A 20,881-nucleotide genomic window follows, 5' to 3' on the forward strand; every position below is an offset into this window, starting at 1 on the left:
GTGGAAGTTACAAGTGGGCAGCCAGTGGCCAACAGGAAGGCAGGCTTGGAAGAGTTTAAAACCTGAATGAGCTGCAAGGGGTGGGCAGATTGAAGGCAGTGGACTCTGTTCACAGATGCCAGGCGACCCTGGTGAGGAAGGCCCTGGGCACCCCAGAGTACCTTCTGCTCCAGGGTCCTCATGTTAAGAAGAGTGTTCCCATCATGGCTCAGCAGTAACCAACCCGACTAGTATCTGAGGATGTGGGTTCAATCCCTGGCCTTGCTCACTGGATTAAGGATGCGGTGTGGCTGTGAGCTGTGGTGTAGGTCATAGACGTGGCTCGGATCTGGCGTGGCTGTGGTGTAGGCTGGCAGCTGTAGCTCCTATTCAACCCCTAACCTGGGAATTTCCATATGCCGTGGGTGTCTTTTGTAAAAGACCAAAAAAAACCCCAAAACTGGATACTTGGTTGTTTTTTTAAAAAAAGCCCTTTGAGATGTCTCCTGGTTGAGTAGAGCCAATGGGCATGCTGCTGCTGTCGGGAAGAATTCTGCCCAGCACGTGTGCCCCCAAATGCTTACATAGATTAAATGGACACATGCCTACATGGACGCTTGGGTGGGAAAACCTGGAGAAGAGTTTTTCAACTTTTCCTGACCTTTGTCTAGGGAATGTGACGATTTCTCCAGTTCCCCCTGAGCAGAAGGAACCTACCCAAAGTGTTCCTCGTCCTGACGGTGTCCTTGTCCACTTGATTTGCAGTATGCCATGTTTCTGTCCCTGGTGTTCCTGGCTGAGCTCGTCGCTGGCATTTCAGGCTTTGTGTTTCGCCATGAGGTGAGTACACACCACGTGAAGGACTCAGTTCAAGGGTCTTTGGGTGGATCTTTGAGACCTCTTGAAGCGCGTAAAGGGTGCAGAGGCTACCTGGCATCTCCAGTGGGATTGCTAGTTTCCAAATGCCTCGTCCTGAGCTCTTACACCCCCCAAATTCTACATGTGGCAAGGTCACCAAACCTGAAACTTTAAGTTGTTCCATTTATTTAAAAACCTGTTTATTGAAGTATAGTTGATTTACGATGTTGCGTTGGTTTCAGGTGGACAGCAAAGTGATTCAGATGTATATGTGTGACTATATATATTCCTCTGCAGATTCTTTTCCCATGTAGGTTATTGCAAGATACTGAGTATAGTTCCCTGTTCTAATAGGTAGTTGTTGGTTATCTGTTTTATAACCAACAACTATGTGTGTCTATGTTAACCCCCAACTCCTAAATTTATCCCTCCCCCCTTTCCCCTTTGATAACCATAGTTTTGTTTTCTGTGTCTGAGTCTCTTTTGTAAATAAGTTCATTTGTATCATTTTTTGGATGCCACGTATAAGTGATCTCATGTGGTATTTGTCTTTGTCTGGCTGACTTAGTATGATCATCTCTAGATCCATCCATGCTGCTGCAAATGGCATTATTTTGTTCTTTTTATGGCTGAGTAGGTTTGCTTATCAACTGACTTCGTGATCAAACTGTGTAGTACTTGGTGCATTCTGGATTTATTTCATTGTGTATCTATTTAGACCCTAATATTTCATTGTGTATATATTTATATAGACCTCTCAAAAGGATTCTTTCTCCACCTTGTTTTAAAACAGTGACCATCCATATAAATGCTTTTAAAATAACCACTGCAGCAAGGCATGCCTGGGCCTGTTTAACAAAATTTCACAGATGGCAAAGGCCGGCCAAACGAGTGCTTCACCAAAGGCAACGTGCTAGACTTCCCCCAAGCAGCCTGTGCTCTGTCTCCTCCCCAGACCTGTGGGGCCGCCCCTGCCACTGGAGGCACAATCCATACCCCGGGGGCGAGGAGCCCTGCTGCTTCGCCAGCGCAGATGGAAAAGGGGAGAAGAGGGTCGTGATTGCAAACCCCTGCAGCTGCGCATTTTTGCATTTTTTCTTTTTTTCGAAAGCACTTTAAACTGTATAAAAACGAAAGCACAACACGCCAAGATTTGCAGCATGCAGATAAAGCGTTGCTTAATTTTAATTTTATTATTTTTTATTACTCAAATGAATTTATCACACCTGCAGTTGTAGAATGATCATAACGATCTGATTTCACAGGATTTCCATCCCACGGCCCAAGCACATCCCCCCACCCCCCAAACTGCGCATTTTCATTTCCATGTAAAACTTGAGATTTCTCCAGCTGGGGGAAAATCATTCTGAATCCTGTTTTGCGATCATAATTGCTAGTTTCAAGGAGACGTGTGGCCAGCCTGCCACGTACTGTCATTGAGGCTGCTCTATTTAGGTAACATGCAGATGCCAACGCAGAGATGGGATGTTCTCGTGCCATCTGTAGCTGCCATGGTATCACTTTCCAGATAGCTGTAGTGAGGACAGGTCAGAAAGTGTCTACACTGTAAGAAAGTTCTGGTCACAACTCCCCTCCCCCCCTAAATCCACTATTATTGCCAGTGGATCGCAGTCAAGGTAGAAGTCGTTACATGTCAGGATGGAACGAGCAAGAGAAGTGGGAAAGACGATGAGGTCGAGGCTTACCGTGGCTCTTGAAAGTCGGGCAGGACCTGGTGCCAGGCCCTGCTTTTGTGCCTGGCCAGATCAAGTTCTCAGGGAGCCTGCCTTATGTGCCCTCTGCCCCCTTCCCCTACTGCCCTGCTTTTCCCGTCTACCAAATGTGGCCGCTCAGATGCCAAGGCAGGTGTCTAGAACCCATCTCGTGTGGGCACTGCATCTGGCATTAGATCCCCCACTCTTGTTCTCAGCTGAGGTGAAACCCAATGACGTCACAGCCTGGAGAGCACCAGAGGTGCCCCCGCTGCATGTGTGAACCCCAAGGAGAGGCTGGCTCGCTCCTACCCCAGCCCTTGGCCCACTCTCCTCTCGGGTGCTGCTGGGACCGGGCTCCACGGAGGAGATTTTCTCTTCGTGATTTCTGATACCTAGGACCTGCATATCCTCACCTGCGCGGAACTTTTCATTGCCACCACGGAGGGGAGTGGTGGCTGGGGGTGGCCATGCCACTCTTTGGCCACCAGTGGTGGTTTTGAGTTTGACAGTAGGTCACAACCTAGTACCACGGACTGAGAAGGATATAGTAAAGGCATTTCTTCAGTGGCAGTCCTCAAAGTGGTCCGGGTTCTGCATAGACTCACCCATGCCTGAGACACAAGGCAGGTGCAACGACCACCTTGGCGCAGAAGCTCCATGTAGTAGTGTCTTTATTACCTGTGACTTTCCCAAGGGTATAGCAGCCGGGATCTCAGCAAGGAACATGCCTAGTTCCAAGAGGCACCATATTTAGCCCTAAGCGTCCCCACCTAATTGTCATTTGCAGTCCCCCAGGCCAGAGGTCAGCAGCTGGGGGCACGTTTACCATAAGCAGGGTTTTGCCTGGTAAGAAACCTGACACGCCACCTTGAGCAGGTTTCCAGGGAAACAGAACTTGAAACGTAACACAAGGTCACATGTGTTCAGAGAAGAGGGTTTTGTTCCCCATTTACTAACAAGCCAAGTCCGTATCCTTTGGCCTGTTTTTTTGATCTCAGTAAAGACAGGTAAGGGAAAGCTGGTTTGGTCCCATTCCTGTATGATGGAATAGGGATCTGTTTCGGGTTAAAACATCGGTCTTCCGGTCTCATCCTCCCCTGCCCGCCCCCCGCCCTCGGCCTTGTCCTTTGGTCATTCTTCTGTGTAAAAGCATAAAAAGGTATAGAAAGAAACATAGGCATTGGCAATTCAAAGAAAATCTCTAGAAACGCCCAGCACTTTCCTCAACTGCCCGCCACCCCCGTGGCTCCTTTAACTAGGCAGGCCTCAAGGATGGGGGTAAGGGAGACAACTGTTTTTAAACTCCTGAGCTGGTAAACCCCTTGGTGAATTGTCTGAGCTCTTTTGGCTCAGAAAACAGGGCATGCCCTCCCTGGCCTACATGTCTTCGGAGACTCTCAGAAGAGGCTATTTTTGGGTGGAAGTTGGTACGAATCCGAGTCCGTCCAGGCCGCAGTGGACCAGAACCACATTCCTCCTCGTCTTCCCTAGATCAAGGACACCTTCCTGAGAACTTACACGGACGCCATGCAGAATTACAATGGCAACGACGAGAGGAGCCGGGCTGTGGATCATGTGCAGCGCAGCGTAAGTCCCAGGGCAGGAGATGATGGGGGCTGGCAACTGCCTGTGAGGTCCGGCCTTGGCCTTGTGGGCTGCCAGGGAGCCCATCCGCTTGCTGGATCGGTAGCATTTGCTGTGGATCCCCAGTCTCCGCCTCTTGGTCCCGTTCCAAGAGTGGACATCCAGGACTTCTTGACGGTCCAGGGATCCTGTAATTGGTGCCAAAAGAACCACTCCTCTGGTTTGCTTTTCATCCATAAGGATGCGAGCTTTCCAAGGAGAGCTAGTCTACCCATAAAATCTGAAGCCCAGGAAAGGAGAGAGGCCGAGTGTCGGACAGCTTTCCCTGGTGTTGGCTCCCTAAGACCGGCCTTCTGGAAAGGGTGGCCTTTAGGCCGGGCACAGACTTCAGGTGAGCCGCATTCAAGGGCTTGGGCAGTGCAGTCAGTGTGGAGAGCAGGTCTAGGAGAAACCGAAGACCTTCTGGGTGTGTAAATGGCCCGGTGCTTCGCAGAAGATATGAGGAAAGTAGATGTTTCCTGCCTGCAGGCCCTCGACTGCCCATCAGGATCACGGAGAGAGGTTTTTGGTTGGGGCGTCTTTTGTGACTGTGTTCTTACTGTTTTTACTTCAGAAGCAGTATTTAATGTTTTTGGTAATTTGTTCTGATAAAATTTCAAACTTAGGCAGAAACATTGCAAAAATAGCACAAGGAGCTGGACAGCTTTTACCCAGACTCACCCGTTGGTATTTTTTGCCCCACTTAGCATCTTCTATGTCAGCAGCTGGCACATCTTGGCCATCAAGGGTCAAATAGTAACTATTTTAGGCTCCAGAGGCCATGCGGTCTCTGTCACTATTCAGCTCTGCCACGGCGGCACAAAAGCCACCCTAGACGTACCATGGAGGCATGGCTGCATCCCAGTAAACCTGGATGTACAAAAACCATGGAGCTGGTGGGCTGTAGTGGACCGATACCAGCTCTCGCTCTTCCTCTCTGTGCATCTCCCCACCTGCCCCAAACCACTGCTGTACCTATTAATAGACATCCCAAGGAGAGCTGTGTAAAACCATTTTTGCCGCAGCTCTGCATCGACCATCCCAATGTGGTTGATCTGTAGTGTCTAACAGCAGCCGATCACGCGGGTGATTTTGCGGCTTAGGCGGGCCAGAGAGCAACGGCTTTGGCTTTGCGGCCGTGGTAAGGAAAGCAAGGCCACGTGTGGTCTGGGCCTCCCTTTGCTCTGCTGAGCTCACGTGGGCTTTCGGGCGAGGGGACTGTTAGCAGAGCTCCTGCTCATCCTGACGCACCAGGGCTGCGCCTGTTGGCTCAGGGGGCTGGGCCCACGCTCTGCGTTTAAAAGCTGCGAGGCACGGAATGGGGAGGCCCGTGCCTTTGACCTGGCGCGCTGAATTCTTTTCCTCCCGCCACTGACAGCTGAGCTGCTGTGGCGTGCAGAACTACACCAACTGGAGCACCAGCCCCTACTTCCTGGAGCACGGCATCCCCCCGAGCTGCTGCATGAACGAGACCGACTGCAATCCCCAGGACCTGCACAACCTGACCGTGGCTGCCACTAAAGTGAACCAGAAGGTACACACTCCCTCTGGGGCCTGATGGGAATCAGTGGTCAATGTCTGGGGAGGGCTTGTTTGACGACACATAGGTTCGAAAGGGTCATCCTGGGGAGAGTCGAGAATCTTCCTTTGTGGCTCTTGATGGCCGGGGACTGCCCACGTCTGAAGGAGAAAGCTGCGACTCAGCCCACCCTCGGCGAGGCCCTCCGCTCCGAGGTGTAGCTAGGAAGGCTTAGCACGTGCTTCCCGTTACCCCTGCTGCTGATGTCAGGGCATCTGGCCTTTCTTCTTTCTGGGTGTCTGTCTTCTGCCTAACGTACCTTTGAAACATGAAATCACTCCCAGCTGGGAGCCGGTCCTCAGCAGGAAGAGGGAGTCGAGGCGTCCGACAGCGTCTGCTTCTGCCGGGAGGGTGGGTGGCCTTTGTTTTAGGGAGCGTGCTGCTGTCAGAAAAGCAATCAACAGCTTCCAACTCCCTGTCAGCATCCTGACTCCCAAAGACAGGGGAAAAGACACGGCTACAAGGCATTTGAAAGTTCGTACACAGTAGAAATGAGGGAAATGAAATGTAAGTAGCCAAAGACAAGCAACATCAGCTCTGTGTTCCAGTCTGCGGAGAATCTGAGGAAGACACGGTACCGCTGTGTGTGAAGGCGCTCGCCAAACATTTAGAGAAATGCTGGGTAGAAAAACGTAAGCGGGGTGGCGGGGGGAACCCGCCAAAACCCTACTATCGAGTTTACCTGTGGTTATGCGGCCATCAGGTTAATATGGTTTTCTTACTAAGGTAAAGTTCTAGGTTTCTCAGGTCTTCAAAATTCTATGGGATCTGGCCCAACTATTGATTAATTCCTAGAAGAGAGTCAACCTGTCAAAATTAGAATGCTAAACGATGGTTTCTGTATTTTACTCACTTAATGTCGGTATTTGTAGCAGGGATGCGGAAGGCACTGTAGTATTCAAGCAGCTCATTTTGTCCTTGTGGGCCTATTACTTGGCTGTTGGTGAGGTAAGGTGTTTGGTACGGAGAGCTTCCTGTCTGAGCTAAGAGGACATCCGTTCCGACTGAAATTTTCTTGCCAACCCAAAGCTTGAGGCTGCCTTCGCCTCTCCTCAGTAAGGAGACTGTCTGGTTTCTTCATGGACAGCCCCACTGAACACCCATACGTGTCATTACGGCACCACCTTATGAAGTGCTGAACAGACCTGGCAGTGAGATATTGGCACAACAGGAGGTCCTTTGTAGAAGCAGCCATCATCAACCCCCTCTTTTTTTTTTTTTTTTTTTTTGTCTTTTTAGGGCTGCACCTGCGGCATATGGAGGTTCCCCAGCTAGGGGTCCAATCAGAGCTGTAGCTACGACCTACACCACAGCCACAGCAACACCAGATCCTTAACCACTGAGCCAGGCCAGGGATCAAACCCGCATCCTCATGGATACTAGTTGGGTTCGTAACCCACGGAACCACAACAGGAACTCCAGCAATCATCAACCTTAGTGAAAAGACACCCCTTCTTTGGTGAAGGTTGAGGACCTCAAAGTCAGGACCACAGGGTCAGAGTCAGACTCTAGCTTAAAATTCTGGCTCAGCCACTTGCTGCTTTTGTGATCTTGGTCAAGTTATTTAACCTTTCTGAGTCTTATTTTTGTCGTCTGTAAGATGGAGATGATAAGAGTTCTTGCTCTTAGGGTTGGTAGGCGGATTAAACGAGATAAAGGATCAAAAATATAGGGCACGGCCCAGAGTAAGGACAAGATGAGTGTTAACGGTGCTGTTCAATGTTAGCTGTTACGTCAGTGTCATGACAGTGACAGTGACATTTGTCTCCCACTCCACCACCCCGTGCCTTTTGTTAGAAATGATGCAGCAGGTCGTTGTAGGGAGGGTCTTTTGATTCACTTCAAAAGCAGGTTTAGGGAGTTCCCTGGTGGCCTAGCACTTAAGGATCTGGCATTGTCACTGTGGTGCGGGTTCAGTCCCTGGCCTGGGAACGTCTGTATATTGTGGATGCAACCATAAGAAAAAAAAAAAAAAGAGTCCAGTTTAGAGGCAGCTCCTATACCGCATCTCTTTAATCCTTAAGGTGACTTCCAGAAAGGTAGGTAGGGGAGCGTTTTTTCATTCCATTGATAAACTATAAACTCCAAATCAGCCTCACTACCAGCCTACTCCCCCGCCCCACAATCCTGCTTTACATGTTCCTGGGTACCTCAGATACCTGGAAGAGACACTTCTCTAACCTGGCTTCCTCAGTGGAGAGGAAAAGGAATGAAAACCAAATTTGCCTCATAAGCTTCCTTAGCTAGTCTCACTGAATGCCCACCTGACAAATCACTTCCCAGGTCTGAGTCTCAGACACCTCAGTGATAAAAGGGAAGCTACACAGATGGGGTAGAGGTCGTAGTGGCAGATTCTCATAGAAGCCCAGGAGCCTTAACAACTGCCGCATTCTAGTTCTGTGGACTCCTCTTATAGAATAAATGTATTCTAAATCCCTGTAGATCTTTGGGTGTCTAGAACCCTATGCCTGAGAGCACAGCAAAGTGACTCTTGGCTCTGACCTGGCAGCCTGAGAAACCTACCTTGCGCAAGTAACTGGGAGAGAGCAGGAAGGAGGTGAGAACGCTTCAGCAGGATATGTACAGTTTTGAGGACGGGTTTGATTGCAGTTTCGCCAAGGATGATGAAATGTCCACAGGTTCAGTTGGCCAACAGCACTGACCGAGCCCCTGGCTCCCTAGGAATTCCTTGACATTTCTTTAAGAGCTAGGGCAGGAGAGAGTTCTTTGGGCTGGCCACTCCCGGGATACCCTTCCCAGAAGCCGTCTGGGACCAGCGTTTACTCCTGCTACAGAAAGCCTGCCACTTCCAGATGTTTCCCATTGGAGGCTGTGTTGATTTAGACTTGCTGAGAGGCTGAGCAAATTACCTGTTCTGTGTCGGCGTGTTTCCTAGGACACTTAGCAGGTTTCTGTAGATTTCGCTGTCACCTGACAACCAGGCTTTCGTTTTAGGAAATTAAAAAGGATTGTTGTGGGCAGATAAGTCCGTGGTGTCAGGGAGAATTTAAGGTGGAATGCGAACACGGGCTGGGGCTGTAGGAGCACAACAGTTCCGGCAGCCTGCAGGGTGGGCCTGAGACCTGGAAGATGGGCTTGTGGCTCCAGAGTGAGTAACAGAGAAAAAGCTAGAGATGGCAGGCCTTTATCTCAATCTGGGTCTCCTGTCATCTAAATAACAACAAAAAAGCTGCAGCACCAGTTCCCCTTGTGGCTCAGCAAACCCGACTAGTATCTGTGAGGACGCAGGTTCCATCCCTGGCCTCCCTCGGTGGGGTAAGGATCCAGCGTGAGCTGTGGTGTAGGTCGCAGACGTGGCTCGGATCCCACGTGGCTGTGGCTGTGGCTCTGGTGTAGGCCGGCGGCTACAGCTCCGATTCGACCCCTAGCCTGGGAACCTCCATATGCTGTGGGTGCGGCCCTAAAAAGACAAAAAAGCTACATCACCATCATCTTCTCATCTTAAGTAACTTTTTTTACTGATCTAATTCATTAACTTGCTTTTTGTTTGGAGTGAAAAATAGTGGAGGAACTTTTCTGATCAAAGAGTGCTTCTCCAACTTCAATGGACCCATAAAACATCTGGAAATGTTAACACTCGTTAAAACTCATTAAAAAATGAATAACCCAAGATTTTGGCAGATTCTGATTCAGCAGGTCTGGAGTGAGGCCTCAGATTCTGCACTTCTAACAAAATCCCCAGTAATGCTGCTGTTGCTTATAGAAAAAAACCCACTTTGAGGAGCAAAGTTTGGAGAGAAAAATGTTGCCACAATCGTACTAATGCCAGGCCCTTAATTCATCTTTCTGATGTCTCTTACTGGTAGGAGTGGGCTTATCAAAAGTAATGTGACTGACTCTGAGATCGCCTACAATGGAGTAGGAATCATGCTTTGGAAAAACCTATTTACCTTATGTGTAGAATTGAAGTTCACAGGGGGAAAAACAAAACATCCCAGTGTTCCTGTTGTGGCTCAGTGGGTTAAGAACCCAACTAGTATCCATGAGGGTTCAATCCCTGACCTTGCTCAGTGGGTTAAGGATCCAGCATTGCCACAAGCTACGGTGTAGGTTGCAGATGCAGCTTGGATCCCGAGTTGCGGTGGCCGTAAATAGTGTGATAGTTTCATGAGTAAAAATGAAATCAGTGAGCAAAACTTCTATTATAAAGAGAGAATCCAACTTCAGTACTTCCCATGAGCAGTAATGTTTTTCCTTCCCCACCCCTGCCCTGGCCTTCAAATTTGCATTGGGCAACTAAGGCGTATAGTTTGTCAACTGTGTTGAAAACATGTGTCAAAGCACTGCTGCTAAATTAATGCATCGTTTTCTTTGCAAACAGACTATGACTGCATAAAATATCACTTACTAGAAGACACAGCACTGGCAGAATTTTCTCAAGCTCTATGAGAAATGTTAAATTGTTAAGTTGTGGATTTAAACATGGGGGACCTGTTTTTTGTTGTTGTTGTTCTTCAGATGTTATTACAATTTAGTGGGCCTTTCTTAATAAATAATAATCCTCTTTACTGTTTATGAAATTAATGGAAAGAGACCGTACCTTCCAAGTCTGAATACATCCCTTCAGAAGGCTAGGTTGATTTGGCCCACTTCCAGAGACGTACACATGCTGACTCCTGCGGTTTGAGCTGTCAGGTATTTTAACAGGAAGAGTCAATGTTTGCCTTTGCATGTCAAGTGATCCACAGAATGTGGTATCCCACCTGGACTAGGCTGATAAAATGTAATCCAGAACAACAAAACTTGTTTAGCGATGTTGTTTAAAAGACCATTTATTTTAAAGAAATCATGCTTTATCAATTTTAAACATTGAAATCGGTAAAACTGATACTGGTTTTAATCACAACATGTGGAGATTTCATAGGCTGTTGAAGGGAAATTCACTTCCTTTTATGAATGAGGCTATTGACATCCAGAGAGGGGACGTGCCTTGTTTAAGGTCCCATAGTCAACCTGTGGGAAAGATGACTCTAGAACATAGGTGTTTCCTTACAAAATACAACGTAATGGTCCTCATAGGAAGACCCCTAAGATGCCACAAAGTTGGCGGGTATTCAAACCCTTCCAGAATTCCCTGGTGACACAGTGGGTTAAGTATCCAGCACTGTCACTGCTGTGGCTTTGGTTACTGCTGTGCCATGGGAATGACCCAAAAAAACACCTCCTCCCAACCGGATGATCCCACTTTATTTATCTAAGATTTTGTCACCTGTTATCAAAATGCTGGTAATTATGTTTACGATGCTAAGTTTTCCTGATCAAGGACGCGAATGCCTTTTCGTCTGTTCAAGTCAGCTTCCGTATCCCTCTAGTGTTCACCTCACAGAGCTTACAGGCTTTGCGCTCCATGTCGTCCAACTGTGGAAACCTTTGTGGATCAAAGTGTGTGTCTGGGGTTTGCTTTAAAATAATTCAGTCAGGGGATGCGTGTTGAAGAAATTTAAATGAAACAAGATTGGCCATGTGTTCACTGTGATGTCAGAGGAAGGGGTTCTTGGGGGTTCACCGTATCATTTACTCTCCATCCCTTTGCGTGTGTGAAAAAGGACTTTTCATCCTTTCCGCAGCATGCAGGTCGCGGTGTAAGCGCGGGTGCTGCAGGCTACCACGGCCCCGTGCGGTCTGAGTAACTCCTGTCTCTGGGTTTCTAGGGCTGTTATGATCTGGTGACCAGTTTCATGGAGACCAACATGGGGATCATCGCGGGAGTGGCTTTTGGAATCGCATTCTCCCAGGTAACTTTGCGGCCGGGTCTAGCGCTGCCGCCTCTTGTCTCCTGCTCTCGCTTCCCTCCCTGGTCCCCAGATGCTCTGGCGGCCTCCTCCTGCCTGGGGAAAGGCTGATAGATGGGGTCAGAGCTCCTTGCTCATTAGTCCTCAGGTCATCTGTTTATCGATTTTCCTTTTTCAACTTAAATGAAGTTTTGCCATCAAGGGAATATCGGTTACAGTTCAACTAATGACTAGCGCCAGAAAAACAACTTGCTTCTTCTGTAGGTCAAATGGAGGTTAGCTGAACAAAGTGTTGCCTTAATTGGAGCATAAACAACTCCAAACATCAAATGGCTGATTTGGATTCAGGGGGGAGAGAGGAGGCTTTTTTCCCGGTCGACTTGTCCCTTTTTGGTTCTTAGTTCCTGTGGACTGTGCATCAGATGGCTCCCTTTAAAGAAAGCCTCAATTTAGCAAACTTCACATTGTGATCATTATGTTAATCTCTAGGTTTGATTCTTCTTTTTTTTTTTTTTTTTTTTGTCTTTTTGCCTTTTTTAGGGCTGCTCCTGCAGCATATGGAGGTTCCCAGGCTAGGGGTCTAATCAGAGCTGTAGCCACTGGCCTTCGCCAGAGCCATAGCAATGCGGGATCCGAGCCGCATCTGCAACCCACACCACAGCTCACGCCAACGCCGGATCCTGAACCCACTGAGCAAGGCCAGGGATCGAACCTGCAACCTCATGGTTCCCAGTCAGATTCGTTAACCACTGTGCCACGACGGGAACTCCTGATTGCTATTTCTTAAGAGGAACTGAATTTGTGTATATTGTTGTATCCCTTTACCTCCACCCACACTCTAAGAAAGAAGTATTCACACAGACTCAGCAAGCCACACATACTCAAGGATGGAACACGATTAAGCTAGATCTAAAATGCTGCCCACATCCACCGGGCAGCATGCTGTCTCACCGGTTTCCGATCTCACGGCCAGATGATGTAGCATTGCCCTAACACTGCTGGGGGTGGAAGGATTGGAACGTATACCTAGCCACCAAAGAAAAGCTGCATTTATGTTTCACTCAGGATTTTTCTCAGACCAACAGATCATTTTTGCCAACAAAGCCCAATTAATGTTATCTCAGTAATGTCTCGATGGCTCTGATTTGACCTGCCTGAATTCTGTATCGGCTCTCACAGACTAGCATTGCTCTAGTCTTATTCGAGGTGGTTCCTAAAACATCTCTACTGAAATACGGCCGATACAGAAACGTGCATACATTTTAAGTACATAGCTCAATAAATGAGCACAAAAGGGACATACCTGTGTACTGACCTTCACTTAGATCAAGGGACAGCACGTTAGCCTGGTAGGTTTTGCAGATGGAGGGCTGGCCTGAGAAAAATCAAGAAGCTTTTCTTCCCAAGCAGTTACCAAGCCCCGTGCGGCATTTCCTCTCATAAGAGCATGTGGACTCAGCCGGAACAAGTGTGCATTTCTTGTCGGGGTTTCGAAACTCTTTTACCATGCCTTTTTTTTTTTTTTCCCAGCTTGGGAAATGCATTAAACCCTCAATACACACAAACCACAGCAGTGCCCCCCAAATGGTGCCCATTAACACAGTCTCCAGAGACATGTCAAAAGAGGTTGCAGCCCTGAACTTTCTTCTGGGTGCTATCCTATTTCAGTAATAACACTGCGGTGACCTCTCAGTGGTGGCCAGGGACCATCCTAAGAGGATTTGGGACCTTGTGCGCAATGCAGATGGGCAGGAGGTACCGGGCAGCCACACATACGGTTAACTTTACACATGTGTGTGCAGCGTCAGGTTAACACCCACCTACAGGACAGGCTTGTGCTCAGCATTGGAGGAAGGAATGTGGCTGCAGGGACTTATGTGCCTCTGCTCTACTTGAAAATAGACCCTCAGAGAGCCTAGACTCTCCTGAGTGAAACATCTCTTCATCCAAGAGCCTTTCCATGTGGCCACAAGGGCTTGGGAAGAGAATCCTACCTTCTTGAGTCAGGTGCACTAAGTCATAAAATCTGATTAATAACTCCCCCCCCCCGCAATCCGTATGAGAGGGTTAAGGCGTAGATCGATAATTATCTGCCCCCAGGAGAATTAATCTCCCTGTGCTCCCTGGAAGAAACCCCCAATGTGGGCTTGCTGAGTTTGCTCTGTGACCCTCAGGGGCTGCCAGAGGGGCTTTGGCCCCAAGGATGCCCCAGACAGGCCCTCTCTGCAGAGTTTAGGTCTCATCAAGGTACTACAGAGTCACTGGCAGAAGGCAACAGTGCAGTCGCATCGCAGAGGCGATGCCATTCACTGGCATGGCTGATCAGGACGCTGGGGCATTCTTGAGATGGGCATGGTGAGCCTGGGGCAGGGTGAGGAATGGCCACGGCTGGCTCTGATTAGCCAGATGCTCTGGCAACTGCAGCTTTTAATGGTGCCAGCAGTCTCAGGGGACCTGGAAGCTGAAACTGGCTTCCAGATGCCATTTGAACCAGTCCTACTGATGCTGGTCACTGATCTGGCACCAAAGGTCTAGCCACAAGTTTTCAAAAATTTTAGTGTCATAGTACAATTTAGCAACTGTTGGCTGATATTGAGGCATCAGTCCTCTTGGCCTCTGTCTCAGTCCTCGACCATAAATAAAGCTCTACTGAGTAGAGGCCACAGTGGGTCGGAAAGAAGAGAGTTCTCCCTCCTGCCCCCCACCTTCTCCTTGCCCTTTTCCTCACCTGCGCTCATGACATCCATGCTGGCCTCTCTTGAAAGAAACCAGCCTTGCCCATCTGCTGTCTTTGAAATTAGAGGTGGTGTGAAGCACAAAGAAAACGGAGCTGAGCCTAGCCTCTCAATAGACAGTGTAAGAGAACTTTGCCCTGTGACCTAATTTAGCTGACTTAAAGCTCTTGGGTTCTGATTTGGGACAGCAGGGTTTTGGCAGGCATTTACTACTTTTTTTTTGTCTTTTTGCCTTTTCTAGGGCCGCATCCGCAGCATGTGGTGGTTCCCGGGATAGGGGTCTAATCAGAGCTACAGCCGCCAGCCTACACCACAGCCACAGCCACGCAGGATCTGAGCCGCCTCTTCGACCTACACCACAGCCCATGGCAACGCCGGATCCCCAACCCACTGGGCAAGGCCAGGGATCGAACCCGTAACCTCATGGTTCCTAGTTGGATTCGTTAACCACTGAGCCACGATAGGAACTCTGCATTTACTACTTTCTGGTGCCTTTGCCCTCTCTAGGAAAAGCTATAAATGTCTGGACTTGATGGGCAGGTCCTGCTGCCCTATCAGTTTATAGCTGGTGGTTGAGTGTTTTGATAGGGTACCTACTCCCTGCATCCTTGGCAGCTACTCTTTTATTCGAGAAGGCCTGGGGACACACACACACACGTCTGAGTCGGGACACTTGTATCGCTCAGTTTGCAACACTGCTTCCCACCTTGGTTGGCCTTTTGCTAGGAGCCTCTGTCTTTAGCATCTCTGTATTTAGCACTTCTGTATCCGATGTAAAAAGCCTCGCTAGACTTGGAATTTGTTAGGCTGGATTAATCCTCCTCAGCACAGAACGTTTCCGTCTGAGTAGGGACAGTAGAGCTGTGTGTTCCAGACGCAGAGAGCTGAATGGCTTCCTTGAGGCTGAGCGGCCGCTATAGACCCAGGATTACAATTCTGACCGTCTCACCTGGTCTGCTGTATTCAACACTCAGGCCAAAGATAACCCTTGCTCTTGCCTCACGAAGCACCTAAATGGAACTTACCTTGTGCCTTTCTAACAAAAGGCTTTCGGTCGGTGGAATTGCAAAGAAAAAGGTACTTACTCATCAAAAGGCACAGATCCTCTTCCTACCCAGCCCCCCCCCCTGCTCCCGCACCCCTGCAGGGCCTCCCCCAGGTGGCTGGGCCAGTTCCTTAGGGGCCGAGGATTCTTTTCTGGGACTAGTTTATCTTTTCTGTATAGAGGGCTCTTGGTTAATCGCCTCGCTGAGACGTGGCCGGAGAAGGCCTCATTCCCCTGGCATTTTAGAGGCCCTGAAACAGTCTCTAAAAGCACTTGTACAGTTTCACTTCAAACCAGGTTCCCGAGCGCTTTCCCAAAGACATAGAAATGTTCTTTACTTTCCCTGTGAAGTCATCAGCGAACAATCTCTACGTGCTTTACTGCAGGGATCGAAATCTTGGGCCTCTTGCCGCCTTCTGGTTCAGTTCAGGGACTTGCCTCGCGGCTTTGTCTGCTGGCCTCTCTGTGCCCCTCAGGAATCGGGGATGGGGCCGAGCTTGCCTCCCATGGTGACAGCGGGGGGAGACACCCGTGCCCTGCCACCTTTGCTGAGATGGACCCGACCTCCCTCAGCCCCTCTCCCGGCTCTTGGGGGTCCACCCGGTGCCCGGGGATTTGCAGCGGCCCCCGTGAGGATTCGGGAGCTCAGCGCTGCCCGGTCCTCTCGGCCCTCTTCGTGGGGGTGTCGAGAAAGCCTCGTGCACGTTGAGGGCCTTTCTCCGCTCCCTCCCTCTCTGGCTTCTGGGTTCCTGGAGCAGCAGGGCCTCCCCGAGAGTCCCATGACCCAAAAGCAAGCAGAATGTAGTCCGGACAAGGCTGAGGGTGGTGAAAACAAAACGTTGCTTCCAAGAGTTAGACGGCGGCTGATTACAGAGGCTTAGTCAACCAAAGAGAAATACTGGGACCTCAGCCCCCGCCCCCAGGCATGTCACCAGCTGCGGGGAGAGTGGGGGTGCTTCTGGGGGCTCCCTCCCGAGGGGGTTTCAGCAGAAGAGGCAAAGCTCTCCTCTTCCCGTCCCCCTCCCGGGCTGAAAGCAGAATTCTGTTCCTGGGCCCATGCACTGCAGCCTCCACGGCCCAGAAGCCCACAGAGCCAACCTCTGTTCTTTGAGGCGCTTTTTGCATGTATTCAACCTAAGAAAGGGTTTCCTCTAAATACGGGTGGATTTTTCTAGCTACAGATTAATTGGATCTGGCAAGTGAGCATTTTTCTAGCTACAGATTAATTGGTGGCAAGTGAGCATTTTGTCCTGACGCAGACTGAGGAAGGGGCTATGTCTGCACCTTTACCAGGCTCTCAGTTATATACCTGGAATTAATCTAATAATTGGTCTCAAGTATCGGATGTGGCACCCCCACCCCCCACCCCCGTTTTCCCTTAACTGCATTGAGAGATCCAAGTCTTCTCTCAAACATGATGAAACACTACGGCAAATGTGCAATCAGTAACCCAGTGACTAATTCAGAATACCCACCATATCCCAAATCCTAGTTTTTCTTGCACTAGGAATGACGACAATCAATGTCCGTGTGTGTAAACTCCTGTGTTCACAAAGCGTGGACGTACCTCAGCTCAGGCCATTGAAGGAAAAATGTTAGTAGATGTTAAATAGTTGAACAAAATCTGCCTTCTCCCAGGGGCAAATGGGAGGAGGTGCGTCCTTGCCCCAGAAATACAAAATATAGTTTAAAAGCAACTAGCTTCCATTTTTACCTGTATTTTTTAAAGGTATTGTTTCTGTAAAAGTCAGTAAATGGTGCCGCTTTGGTTTGGGAAGACAAGGAGGTGGAGGAACATGCTGTGTTCCCTTCAAACAAACACTTCCAACGTGAGAAATACTTAAGTAAACGAAAGGATTTGCTGGCTGGGCGGCTCTTGAATTGCCGTGGGGTCAGGAGCGCTGCAAAGCTGGGACAGGGGACGGGGACTAGTCTAAATGCTAAAACACACGCCCCGGGGTCGATGAGAAAGACCTGAACTGCCAAGCGCTGCAAAGAAAGGAGCATCTAGGAATTTGAAATCAGATAAAGAGATGCCCCCCGGAAGCCCCTCTCCTTGAAGTGTGCAGCGTTAAGGCAGGAAGGAGCCTCTGGTGGGTGAGGCAGAGGACTTATTCTGGAGAGGAAAAGGGTCCAGGCCCCAGGGTGGGAGCAGGGACTAGAAGGAGGATTACTCCTGGCTAGAAGAGGGTGGAGCCTTAAACTCTGTGTGGGGGTTACCTGTACGCCTGGGGGGAGATTCTTTAACCATCCCAGAAGCCATAGTCTTATCTGGAACATTGGGCTCATATTGCACAGGGATATAGTAAGGATTAAGTGACTTGCTGTCCCTGAATGCGTTCTGTGCCTCTAAGGCTCACTGGTTTTTAGCCGGCGTCTGATTGAGAATATCGAGTGTGACCTGGTTCATGTTGGTCCTGAAAAGTGGCAAATGTGAAAAGGAAGAAGTGCTCCAGTTCAAAGTCCTTACACTCCTGGAGGGTGATGTTTCTCATTTGACACAATATTCTGGAGGTTACAGCCATGGCTCCTTTGGCCACTTGGTGGTAGCCACAAGATACTATGTATTTTGTGGCATGAAATCAAGTTGGCCAGAATCTTGGCAGAGACAGGGTCAGTCCAATGAGGTGATTTTCCTTCCCTGACATAAGTTATAGTTTGCATACTGCACAGCACAGTTTTTAAAAAAGGTAAGAATCTGGGATTTCACCAAGGGAGGCAGGTGGACTGGAATCTGTGGAGTTGGGCAGAGCGCCAGGAGTTGTGTTCAGGTGTTGCCCTGACCAACAGTGGGACCCAGTGTGGCGACTTCTGTGTCATCTGTAAGATAAGGGTGACCAGATGGACTGGATGAGTGGTTCTCTCACCTGGAAGACTTGTTAAAACACCAAGCGCGGGGCCCCACCCCCAAGACTGTCTGATTCAGCAGGTCTGGGGTGAGGCCCGAGTATGTGTTTCTATCAAGGTCCCAGATGATGCTTATTCTGCGGGTCCTGGGGCCACACTGATGATATGCTAGATTATCCCTAAAGGTCATTGCCACATCTGAGCCAAAAAGTCACGGCCAGTTGCTTAAGGAGAAGGGACTCCATCTGGCCAGAAGAAGCTGCAGGCCTCCAGGATCAAGTCCACTATCAGACTCCTTCCTGTTGGCCCTATAGACTCAGGAAGGAGAGTTTGGGCTTCCAATGAACAGGACAGATGTGCTTAAGGATGTCCTGACAGCATTACGATAGCTTTTATCAGATCCACCCGCTACAGGTTGACTCAAGCCACAAATTAGGTAGAAGACTGGGGTCTCCTGAGGAGGTGGAGGCCCCTAGTATTGGTTGTTCCAGAGCCCCTGGAAAACCAAGAGGTAGACCTTGGGTGTAGATGGGCCCATGTAAGCCTAAAATATCTACATGGATAAAGAGAAATGAAAGCCTCACTCCCCACCCCACAAGCCATGACTTGACTTCGCTGGCAAACAGCGTGTCCTTGTCTCAAGGAAAGACCTGTTATCCTGTCAGCTGGGCTGGGGTATCGTCCTGTGCTGAGATAGCATCCTGAGGCAGGTGCTTATGGTTTTGAATTCAATTCTGGCATTTTTGTTACTATCTTGCAATTCTGTAGCATCTCATCTTCATTATTCTCAAAACGCAAACACATTTTACTACGACTTACATACCAAAAATTGCTTGTCATTGGCCAGACTGAGCTACAGCTGGAACCTTATGGCCAGTTTGAGAACCACTAGCTGTCCTCCACCAGCACCTGGACTCCCTAAGTCTTAGATCCCACATTTGATGTCAGGTTGATTGTTTTTCCTCGTGCCCTTTCCGCATCCATGTACAAAAGCCCTGTTGTTAAAAATTACAAGGCGGGGGGGGCGGTGTTGGTCAGAGACATGTGCGCTCAGCACCTTGAGACCCTGGTTCTCTTTTTCTTTCTGCCAACAGCTGATTGGCATGCTGCTGGCCTGCTGCCTGTCCCGGTTCATCACGGCCAACCAGTATGAGATGGTGTAAGGAGGTGAGTGGCAATGGGGGGCGTTGAATGTCAGGGTGCTCCCTCTGGAGCACGTCCTCCCCTTTAAAGGGACAAAGGTACTGTCTGGCCGCTCCCCCCCCCCCCGATCTTGGTGGCACTTGGCCTCACGCCGAAGCCTCATTTCTGTGGGGCTGGGGAAGAAGGGTGATCAGCGACGCTGGTGGAAAATGGTGAGTCCCTCACACGTTTTACTTTCTTTCTCAGTCTTTCAACAACGATGGAGTAAGAGACCTGTTTCCAAAAGGCATGGCAGCAATCTTTGAAAGACCTCCAAAGAATGTTAGAGCACAGTACCTAGTACACCTGTCCTAACCCTCCCACCCCGCGTGCAACTGACTCTCCCACACAGCCTCTGCTCCATCGTTCCGCCTGCTTCATGCATAGCGTTCCATTTTGTGAAGCCCTGTTGTGCCAGAGTGTAGCCAGGTTCCCTGCATCTAGTCCAAGGGGACCCCACCTGAGGCCCTGTGCGTGCCTGCTCCTCCATCTGTACTTGGTCCGCAGCCCATTGTAGGTGACTAGTTCTTCACGCCGTCACTGGCCCTGCCGGGCCCTGCATGTCGTGTGGGAGGCTCCTGTTAGCCCTTGATGATGACTGATAAATGCCACACTCCCTTAGATGTAGATAAGCAGATAGCTATCTGTTCTTTTGGCTTCATCTCCTTTGGCTGGGTTTTCCTTTTTACTAAGGTTCTTTGCTACCTTATTCGGGCTGCCTAGGACATGTGGAGAGATGCATTGGTAACTGTTCAGGAGAAGCAAAGGACCTGGGTCATATGCACGAAGGGAATGGTCGAGCTTTGGGCAGCATCCTTCCTTGCTCCTTGTGGTTCCATGCCTGGGAATGCGGAGACCCTTTAGTGCCCCTAGGCCTCTCAGTTGAAAGCTGTCTTGTTGCTTCCTGTGAAGGAAATAATATTACTTCTGGTTTTCTTCGATTAACTGCTATTATTTTACTACTTATTTCTATTTTTTTTCTTTGCATTGACATCATAGACATTGAGGACCTCATCAAATCAATTTAAAAACGAGTGTGAAGGGGGAACAAAAGTCAAAATATTTTTAAACAATCTTAAAAAAGAATGCCTCTGTCTCGCATGCCAACAAGAATGCATTGATATCGTGAACATTTGTGATACATGTATTAATAAATAGAATCGTTACAAATGGCTGTGTTCTGGTTTTGTTTTCTGGCTGAATTTTTAAATACATTTCTAGTCCATCTTTTTTTCCACAGGGGATTGGAGGTGGACCATCTTACACACTGACACACAATTCCCAGACAAGCTCCCACTCTGCCAAAATATCAGGCAGCATTAAAAAGTGAAAAGTTAAGAGTTCTCTCACAGTGCAATGGGTTAAGGATCTGGCATTGTCACTCCAACGGCTTAGGTTGCAGCGGTGGCACAGGTTCAGTCCCTGGCCCTGAACTTCCACCTGCCATGGGTGTGGCCAAAAAAAGGAAAAAAAAAAAGTCAAAGGGTTTCTGGGGGTGGGGCACACCTGCAGCATATGGAAGTTCCCAGGCTAGGGGTCGAATCGAGCTGCAGCTGGCAAGGCCA

The 20,881-nt window shown here is 49.1% G+C and overlaps 1 protein-coding gene across 1 annotated transcript in view; it reads left to right on the forward strand.

The window, feature by feature from the left end:
• The window catches only part of TSPAN7 (tetraspanin 7), a 137,318-nt gene extending 116,832 nt beyond the window's left edge, over positions 1–20,486 (forward strand). The window contains exons 3-8 of the mRNA XM_021080762.1: positions 745–819; positions 4,044–4,139; positions 5,554–5,709; positions 11,427–11,510; positions 19,229–19,301; positions 19,524–20,486. Of these exons, the coding sequence (XP_020936421.1) occupies positions 745–819; positions 4,044–4,139; positions 5,554–5,709; positions 11,427–11,510; positions 19,229–19,297 (480 nt within the window). The 3' untranslated portion in view covers positions 19,298–19,301; positions 19,524–20,486. The remainder of the gene's footprint in view (positions 1–744; positions 820–4,043; positions 4,140–5,553; positions 5,710–11,426; positions 11,511–19,228; positions 19,302–19,523) is intronic.

The sequence above is a fragment of the Sus scrofa genome, chromosome X, assembly GCF_000003025.6.
Source record: "Sus scrofa isolate TJ Tabasco breed Duroc chromosome X, Sscrofa11.1, whole genome shotgun sequence".
NCBI lineage: Eukaryota > Metazoa > Chordata > Mammalia > Artiodactyla > Suidae > Sus > Sus scrofa.